General features: G+C 43.4%; 1 protein-coding gene across 1 annotated transcript in view; it reads left to right on the top strand.

Moving 5' to 3' along the window:
- The window catches only part of SFXN1 (sideroflexin 1), a 57,134-nt gene that overhangs the window by 8,833 nt on the left and 37,910 nt on the right, over positions 1-10,391 (top strand). The window contains exon 2 of the mRNA XM_010862101.1: positions 9,169-9,341. Coding sequence (XP_010860403.1) covers positions 9,178-9,341 — 164 coding nt within the window. The 5' untranslated portion in view covers positions 9,169-9,177. The remainder of the gene's footprint in view (positions 1-9,168; positions 9,342-10,391) is intronic.

Genomic DNA, 10,391 nt, shown 5'->3' with positions numbered 1-10,391 from the left:
TGATGGACAGGGAGGCCTGGCATGCTGCGATTCATGGGGTCGCAAAGAGTCGGACACGACTGAGCGACTGATCTGATCTGATCTGATTTTATTTAGAGTGGGAAAAAAGTATAAACTGTTCCTGCGCTTGAAGGTTGGTGCAAGAAAATGCTTGTCCAATTAGATTGTGGGAGTCATAGTTAATAATTAAAATTTTATCTGGCTTGAGATCAGCTTTCTTTGTAAGAATGTTCATATGGCATTTCTGATTCACCTTTATGGTTTTGAAATTGGTGGGGGCAGGGACAAGCTCTCAAGTTTAGTTGGTATGTCTTACACCAGTACACAGTTGTATTAAAATCCTTTTTAAATAGTTTTATTTATTTGTTGTTACTGAAGTTTAGTTGATGTAAAATGTTGTGTTAGTTTCAGGTCTACAGCAAAACTATTCAAGTATGTATATATATACACACACACGTATACATATATATACAATAGGTCCTTGTCGTGTGCCTGTTGTATATGCGTGTGTGTGTGTGCTCAGATGCTTCAGTCATGTCCACCTCTTTCTGACACTATGGACTGTAGCCCACCAGGCTCCTCTGCCCATGGGATTCTCCAAGCAAGAATACTGGAGTGGGTTGTCATGCCCTCCTCCAGGAGATCTTCCCAACCCGGGGATCGACCCCGAGTGTCCTGCATCTCCTGCATTGCAGGCAGATTCTGTACTGCTGAGCCACTGAATGTATTTTATATAATGTGTAGATATTACTCACAAATCCCTAATTTATCCCTCCCCTGACCCCCACCTTTCCCCTTTAGTGACTGTAAGTTTTTTTCTAAATGAACGTATTTACAAAATCACGTCCTTTTAAGTAGTAAAAAGTGCAGTGTTATAGCCTAATGCTACTTAGCATATTGCTACAAATGTAGTACCTTAACACAACTAAATCTTACCCTAAAACAACCATATATTAGCTTATCTTTCTGGAGGTCGGAAGCCTAGACTGGTTCTGTGTTGCCTCTGGAGGCTCCAAGGGAGACTCTCTGTCCCTGCTCTTGGTAACTTCCAGAGGCCGTGCCCCTCACTGGGCTCCTGACCCTGCCTCACACCAAGCTCTGCTTGTCCCTTGTCACATCTGCTTCTCTGACTCTACTGTCCTACCTTCCTCTTTCTCTCACAAGGACCCTTGTTGTGATCAGGCCCACCTGAATCATCCAAGGGAGTTTTGACTTAATTATGCCAGCGAAGTCCCTTCGCCACATAAGGTCACACAGTCAGAGTCTGGAGGTTGGGGGCGGGCATCTCTGGGGGGCCATGGTTCTGCCTGCCACAGTCTATACAGAGTGGGTGGCATGAGGTTTCAGTGTTGGGCTTTTGGCAGGCTAGGCCTGGCATCTGATGATAAGCCAGCCTTCTTCCTCCCTTGCTGGATAGCTACAAGCAACTTCTGAGAATCTTACTCTCCTCCTCTGTGAGTTGTGCGTAATATGCCTAAAGCACAGTGTTGTGGAAACTGACATAGAATATTCTTCCACTGGCACACAGTAGGGGCTTGAGCTCTCAGGCAAGTGCACAGCCCTGTTCCTTGTATGCAATAGAAACTCCAAAACTGTTGGAGTTCCTTTCCCTATCCGTCTCTTTTTCCTTTGCCTGTTAAAGAAGAGACTTTGTATACACTACTATATATAAAATAAACAACAAGATCTTACTATACAGCACAGGGAATTCTGTATTCATATCTTATAAGAATCTATATGGGAAAGAATCTGAAAAAGAATATATATACAGATACATACATATATTGATACCTGTCTGAGTCACTTTGCTGTACATCAGAAACTAATGCAACGTTGTAAATCAACTATACTTCAACTTAAAAAAAAAGAGACTTTGTGAGGCCTCCACAGCCGTCTTCTCCTGTATACTGTGGGCACCATAGGGTTAGCGTAGCTTGGAGCTTCATGGTATGAGTAGACCTGCTTTTATTTAAGGGGAAAAAGAAGGGCCTTAAAGACAGCCGTTCTGTGAAGACATTAACTGCTGTGATTTGAGGGCGGGGGATAGCTGAAGGAGTAATAGAGAAGAGAATGATCTGGCTGACCAGCACCCGAGAGTCCCGTCCAGCTTTGGGCCTCTGCCCACTTCCTTCTGCTGCCAGCACCAGGGGCACACCCTGGGCGGTTATTTCCCCCTCTGTGCCTCTGTTTCCTGTGTGATGGGCACATTGAGGGCATCATTTTTAAGATCTTCTCTAGCTCTTACCCAATTAGAACATCTTTTATGAAGTACCGTGTTATAAAAGCAGATCATGTTTTCAATAACGTGACCTTAAGTTTGCCCCATATTTAACAAATTAGAGGTTGGTTGCATTGTGGGAGACCTGGGTTCGACCCCTGGGTCAGGAAGATCCCCTAGAGAAGGAAATGGCAACACACTCCAGTATTCTTGCCTGGAGAATCCCATGGATGGAGGAGCCTGGTGTGCTACAGTCCACGGGGTTGCAAAGAGTCGGACACGACTGAGCAACTTAACTTTAACTTTTAACTTGTCGTTAAGAATGAGAATTCTCTGAAAGCTAAATTAACTTTTTGTTGTTGTTGCTGTTATATATATTAAGTGTAGAGGGGAAATAGTGACAGTGAGAATTAGACTTTACAGGGAAGAAGGATGACTTGGTACACAATTTTATGAGAAGACATCAGTGTCAGATACCCATGGGGGAGCACAGCAGCCCACTCAGGGCTGTGAGAAGACAGCTCCCAGCCTCACACAGAGGCGCAGCCTGGTGCCTGGAGAGCCGGAGGCCCAGGCCCAGAGCGCCTGCAGGAGCACCTGCTGGGCCCTGTGCTAGACCTCCTGGGCCGAGTCTCCAGAAGGCTGACAGTGTTTGTCTTTTTCAGAAGCTCTTCAGGTGATGTCAGTGTGTTCTGTTGGTTAGGAGCCACCAACAGGAGTCCAGTACAGTAGAGTACAGGAGTCTGTACTGGGGGCTTTGCAGGAATAATAGTGCCCCAGGGCGGGGCCGCTAACGTGCTGTGTTGCCACTCCCTGCTTGCCACCACCATTGCTCATCCTTTTTAGAATTTGTCAAGCTAACCAGCTTGCAGTATTCTCACTCCCCCGATGACCCTTTGGGACTTGTCTCCACCTCCTCACTGCCCAAGGTGGAGACAACCAGGGGGATCTTCCTTTTGGGCAGCGGGACGACCGGTAGACTCACTTCCCCTGTCCTCCAGGACAGCACCCTGCTGAGCTCCTACCCACTGTCACCCTGTCGCAGCCTCTTTTGCTGTGACTTAGTCTTTCCCAACCTCTTAACATCTGAGGCCTTGGGTTCCTTCTCTTTTTACATTCACGTCCCTGTTGATCTCCCATTGCATGAGTTTCCGCAGTCTCTGTGCTTATAGCTCCCAGATGAGTATCTGTAGACAAAAGCTCTCCTCTGAACTCCAGACTCTCCCTTTCAACTGCCTCCTGGACATCTCCACTTAGAAGGCCTCTAGGCATTGCAAACTTCATTCGTCCAAAGCTGAACTTACTGTTTTCTCCCTAACATCTGCTCCTCTTCCATCCAGATTACCTTAGGAGTCATGCCTTTTTATTCTGTCCCACCCCCTGTCCAAGTTAGCAGGAAATCCCGTTGGTTCCATCAACAGCATATCCAGAACATCAGCGCTTCTTGACAGCTCCCTGCTGCCACCTGCTCCACCATCAGCCCTCCTCTGGATGTCTGCAGGAGCCTCACAGTGACTCTTCCTACGTCTGCTCTTATCACCCCACTGCATTCTCCACACAGCAGCTAGAGAGGTCCTTTTAAATTGTAAGTCAGATCATTTAGTCCTCTGTCTGGAACCCACCAGTGACTCCCGTTTCCCTCAGGGTAAAATGCAGAGGCCTCACAGTGGGCACAGGCACCAAATAATCCTATTCCAACTTAACCCCCTCCCCATGCCTCTCAGACTGCTCATCTCCTGTCCCCGTCTTCCTCTCTCCAGCCCAGCTGCACACCTTCTTGCTGTTCTTTGAAAACATCCACCTCAGGGTCTTTGCCGTGTCTGTTCCTTCTCCCTGGCATGCCGTTCCCCCAGTGCCCGCATGCTCCGTTTCATCTCTTCACTCCCATCTTGCTCCACTGTTATTTTCTCAGTGAGGCCTGCCCTGACCGCCCTGGTTCAAAACACACTCCCCATGATGGTTCCTATTCTGATTTTTCCCCAAACCACCTATTACCTTCTTGTATATTTGACACTTGGTTTACTTTTGTGTTTTTACTGTCTGGCTCCCCTTCTATTCCCACCATCCCACGTCAGCTCCACCAAGGCAGGAATTTTTGTCTTTGTTCACTAATTTACCCCAAGAATCTGTCACAGGGTGGATGCCCAGTCAGTGAACACTAAAGGTAGCAGAATTTTCTAGACTTTAAAGAAAGGAGAAACCTGTAAGTCTGGTCTTGGCAAGAATTTCTTCTGTATTTAATCTGTGACCTACTGCAGTGTAGAGTATAGGGACTATACCATTCAGAAATGGGAGTGAGTTTGACCAGATTATCTGGTTTAATTATTACAGCATAGAAAGTATAACTGTAGAAACAAACTGTGACCTATATGCATAAGTGGAAATTCAAATGATGATCCTGAGGCAAAGCCAGTGTGAACTGTGTGTTATAGATCCATACTGGACAAAGCACAGAAATTGGTGTGCTGAGAAACTTCCATAAAACCATGTTAGAGTTCTATTATGTTAGTATCTGCTGATCAATAATAAAAAATTGGGACTTTTTTGTGTCCAGCCTTTTTCAAAATTTATTTTTAATCTAGTTTACGAAAGCATTGGCTCAAGACAGGGGATTGGAAATGGGAACAAACCAAGCAGGGCTTTGACCACACAGTTTAAGACACACCGATCAGACAGGCTCAGGCGCCCTCAGGGAGCCGGAGTGAAAAACACGTGAGACCTTCTGTACCTTTATGAGTTATCTCAGAGATCTTCATTTTATTGTCTCCTACAGTGATTTTCAACTTTTTGCTTTTTTGCTTTTCTTCCCCCCAGCAGTAGAACCCTCTCTTTAAAAGACCGTTGCCATAAAACACAGCTGTAGAAGGCAGATGAAAGCAGACCTACTGTGGTTGAGTGTGAATCCCCTCCACTCCCCTCAGTTCCATTCAGTCGCTCAGTCGTGTCCAACTCTTTGCGACCCCATGGACTGCAGCACGCCAGGCCTCCCTGTCCATCACCAACCCCCAGAGTTTACCCAAACCCATGTCCATTGAGTCGGTGATGCCATCCAACCATCTCATCCTCTGTGGTCCCCTTCTCCTCCTGCCCTAAGTCTTTCCCAGCATCAGGGTTTTTTCCAATGAGTCAGTTCTTTGCATCAGGTGGCCAAAGTGTTGGAGTTTCAGCTTCAGCATCAGTCCTTCCAATGAATATTTAGGACTGATTTCCTTTAGTATGGACTGATTGGATCCTCTTGCAGTCCAAGGGACTTTCAAGAGTCTTCTCCAACACCACAGTGTAAAAGCATCAATTCTTCAGTGCTCATCTTTCTTTATAGTCCAACTCTCACATATACACAACTACTGGAAAAACCATAGCTTTGACTAGACAGACCTTGGTCAGCAACGTAATGTCTCTGCTTTTTAATCTGATGTCTCAGTTGATCATAGCTTTTCTTCCAAGGATCAAGTGTCTTTTAATTTCATGGCTGCAGTCACCATCTGCAGTGATTTGGGAGCCCAAGAAAATAAAGCCTGGCAGTGTTTCCATTGTTTCCCCAACTATTTGCCATGAAATGATGGGACCAGATGCCGTGATCTTAGTTTTCTGAATGTTGAGTTTTAAGCCAACTTTTTCACTCTCCTCTTTCACTTTCATCAAGAAGCTCTTTAGTTCTTCTTTGCTTTCTGCCATAAGGATGGTGTCATCTGCATATCTGAGGTTATTGATATTTCTTCAGCAATCTTGATTCCAGCTTGTGCTTCATCCAGCCCGGCATTTTGCATGACGTTCTCTGCATATAAGTTAAATAAGCAGGGTGACAATATACAGCCTTGACGTACTCCTTTCCCTATTTGGAACCAGTCTGTTGTTCCATGTCCAGTTCTAACTGTTGCTTTTTGACCTGCATACAGATTTTCCAGGAGGCAGGTCAGGTGGTCTTGTATTTCCATCTCTTTCAGAATTTTCCACAGTTTGTTGTTATCCACACAATCAAAGGCTTTGGCGTAGTCAACAAAGCAGAAGTAGATGTTTTTCTGGAACTCTCTTGCTTTTTTGATGATCTAATGGATGTTGGCAGTTTGATCTCTGGTTCCTTTGCCTTTTCTAAATCCAGCTTGAACATCTACAAGTTCACAGTTCACATACTACTGAAGCTCAGCTTGGAGAATTTTGAGTATTACTTTGCTAGTGTGTGAGATGAGTGCAATTGTGCAGTAGTTTGAAAATTCTTTGGCATTGCCTTTCTTTGGGATTGGAGTGAAAACTGACCTTTTCCAGTCCTGTGGCCACTGCTGAGTTTTCCAAACTTGCCGGCATATTGAGTACAGCACTCCACTCCCCTAGAGGTCACTAAAGTCCCTCAGCAGAGCCCTAAGTCCCTGCACACAAGTCTGATTCCTATTTTCCTGGGCATGAATTGGAGTTTCTGTTTTACTTTTTATATGTTTTATAGATAATATATCTTATGTAGTCTTATTGAAATTTGGACATTTCTTCATACAGTGACCCAGCTCTTTGAAGTGTTTCCTCATATATCCGGACTTAACATGCATGACTTAAAGGTGCCCTAATTTGAAATTTAGACACTTCTTTTATCGTAGCAGAACTGGCTCAAAACTAGCAGGGACAAACCTTAGTTAAATAAAGTCATGTGTATTTCAGTGAGAGAAATAACAGTGGAGGAACTGGGGCTGTCTCAACAACAAAGGAAGAGATAGGTCTTTGAGAGCATCTTGGAGAATGGTGGAATTTAGGGAAGCTTAATGAAGAAATATTATGATTGACTCAGAGCAGGGCTTGGAGAAGGCCATGGCACCCTACTCCAGTACTCTTGCCTGGAGAATCCCTGGGACGGGGGAGCCTGGTGGGCTGCCGTCTATGGGGTCACACAGAGTCGGACACGACTAAAGTGACTTAGCAGCAGCAGCAGAGCAGGGCTGGCTGTGAAGCTCTGAACCATGAAGTAGCCCCTTGACCTTGTTTCTGTGGAAACAGCAAAGTTAAGAAAGATTTGGAATATTGTTTCCAGAAACTCCTTAATCTGAAACTGTCCTCCTGGGCTGGAAATCCAGGCGCCTTTTCTGTGTCAAAAGTGGGATATTTCATTCTTCCAAGTTTTATTTCAAACAACAAAGTTTCTGACAGTCTGTGATTATGGAGAACAAGGTTTCTTATCCACAAGTGAGATAAGAAAGCGGGGTCACCCAAAAAATGGGGTTGTTATGACACCTTTTAGCTGTATTATGAGTTTCAGAGAAATATGAAAGGAAGTGTTAGTCGCTTAGTCATGTCTGACTCTTTGCAACCCCATGGACTGTAGCCCACCAGGCTCCTCTGTTCATGAAATTCCAGGCAAGAATACTAGAGTGGGTTGACATTCCCTTCTCCAGGGGACCTTCCCAACCCAGGGATCAAACCTGAGTCTCCCACATTGCAGGCAGATTCTTTACTGTCTGAGCCACCAGGGAAGCCCCTGGGAGAAATATGGTTTCCAGTTAACTTCACAGCTGACTTTATCTGTTTGTCATCTCAGCCTGTTTTAAGAATAATAGGGCTAATTTTTTACTTTCTCACTCTCACTGACCCGCTATTTCACATACACTGCATTCCTCACATCTGTGGGCCTAACATGCTTGATTTTGATCCCGTGAGCCATGATACATGTTAATTTGAGATTCTAATAAAGTTTAAATGGCAGGACTGACATCTTAAAACACCTGCCATCTAGTGAAGCACTGAAAATTAACTTAATGAAAAAATGACCTGGAAAAGAAAGCTACTAGAAGAACCAATATTAGAAATGTAAGAGGAGGAAACCAGTATGAGAAAGCAGTGGTTTGAAGCCATAATAGTGACCAAATCCTTGGACCTTCTAATATTGTACAGAGAGGTATAGTTTAAGGAAGTCACTAGCGACGAGGGAAAAAATTAGTAGACAGTGATACAGCGTTACTTTAAAATAACATAAACTTTGAAGGTGTTGCTAAATACCCCAAATGAATATTTAGTGCCATAGGGGGTGCTTATGAAATAAGTGCAAGAAATTGTCAGGGTATTAAAATACCAAGTATGAAATCAACTTTGTTATTTGTTTTAATTAGATGATAATATGTATAGAAAATATCTGCAAGGAAATATACAAAGAGAGCAACAATAGTTATTTCAGAATGGCTAAATTATAGTAAATTTTGTTTCTGTATTCTTTATTTTCTAACATAAACTTATATTATTCAAAATAGTATAATAAGCATATATTACAACAATACAGAGCAGTTCTAACAATAAACATATATTACTCAGAGAAAGAAATTAGTTACTTTAGAAAAAAGTAAGGGTTCTTAGCTAGAAAATACGTACTTTATGAGAAAAATTATATGCTCCCATGTTATGACTATTCATGGGGTTGGCAAAATGTGTTTTTCCCATTATGACCCTGTTAGATTGAAGAGCATACTTTTTCATTTTTGATTGGTGGTTTTTATGCTGAATAAGGCTGAATGAATCTGAATCTTTTTTTAATTGTAGAATTTTTAGCATTGACCCTTTTTTTGCATTAGTCACTTCTACTTGTAGGAATAACAGATTTAGTAAACCAGAATGCAGTAGTAGTTTGATGTTTCTTTCACCCAGAAAAAGAATTTCAAGCTTCAGTTGATTACTGTTGATGTTATTTCTAACTTTTCATATTTTAATTTTTTTCTAAAGGATAGCTTTTTAAAAGTAAGGGATGATGAAATACTAAGTCCTTTTAAAAACAATTGTGTGGGAAATTATTGAAATTTGTTTAGGATCAACTGAGATTTGCAAACAAATTTAGCTTTGGACTTAAATTGTTCTCTGCCATTTATTACAAAGTTATTTTCTCAAACTGAAGTGTCTGTAACTCTTTAGTGTGATTACAAAGTTTCCAATTGTATGGTAACATTATAAATCTTAAATCAGCTTGTCTTTCTGATCCTCTCCAGTCCAGGAAGATGTCTGGAGAACTTCCACCAAACATTAACATCAAGGAACCTCGATGGGATCAAAGCACTTTCATTGGACGAGCCAAACATTTCTTCACTGTAACTGATCCCAGGAACATTCTGTTAACCAACGAACAGCTGGAGGCGGCAAGGAAAGTAGTCCATGATTACAGGTAATACTGCTGCTGCTGCTGCTGTTGCTACGTCGCTTTAGTCGTGTCTGACTCCGTGCGACCCAATAGACGGCAGCCCACCAGGCTTCCTGTCCCTGGGATTATCTAGGCAAGAACACTGGAGTGGGTTGCCATTTCCTCCTCCAATGCATGAAAGTGAAAAGTGAAAGTGAAGTCACTCAGTCGTGTCCGAGTCTAGCAACCCCATGGACTGCAGCCCACCAGGCTCCTCCGTCCATGGGATTTTCCAGGCAAGAGTACTGGAGTGGGGTGCCATTGCCTTCTCCGACAGGTAACTCTAGCGGTATGCCTTTTGACTTAATGTGTTAATAGATCGTCCTGATGGCCTCTTGTCTTAAACCTTCTCTTAGTGAGTTTTCAACATGTTTTTGCAATTGAATCCTTTTCATCAAAAGAAAAAAAAAGTGAGAAATAAGAAGACAGGTTTTGTGCCCCATTGCTGACCCTTAACAGAAATATCCAAGGTTCATAATAACCTGAATATAAGACAACCATCCTCCAACTCATAAGTGCCGATCTGTGAGGTGCCCTACCTCCCACTCTGTGATACAGCTACTCCTGCATCCACATCCTTCTGTCTCCAGGTGGAGACCACCTCTTACAGAACCAAGTTGTCAGGAATTAGGGTACGTTGGTCGCTTCTTCTTAGATAGAGCCTCAACGAATAAACCCCACATATAGCAGCTCAGATGGGAAGGATGCTGGTGGCATGGTTTGTAGGTTTGGGATGGATTTGGTCAGTTCAAAGAGCCAGGCATGAGGTAGAGAAGAGGCATGAGCTTCTTTCTCCTCCTGTTCTATATCTGCCAATTTGCCATAGTTTAAAGGCTTAGAACGCGCCTGCCTAAGTCCTTCAAGAATACATCTAACAAAATGACTCTGATCCCATATTCCTTTTGCTGTGTTGTAGTCCCAATCTGGTTCTATAGTTGGGACCGCCTGATTCCCAGTGGGGAGGGCTGCTATCTTGTTCTCCCTCTTCCCTACTGATTCATTACCAAGCCATTCATCTCCATAAGCAACCGCTTT

Source organism: Bison bison, unplaced genomic scaffold (genome assembly GCF_000754665.1).
Source record: "Bison bison bison isolate TAMUID 2011002044 unplaced genomic scaffold, Bison_UMD1.0 scf7180017864476, whole genome shotgun sequence".
Classification (NCBI taxonomy): domain Eukaryota; kingdom Metazoa; phylum Chordata; class Mammalia; order Artiodactyla; family Bovidae; genus Bison; species Bison bison.
This window is presented reverse-complemented; position numbering and strand designations above follow the sequence as displayed.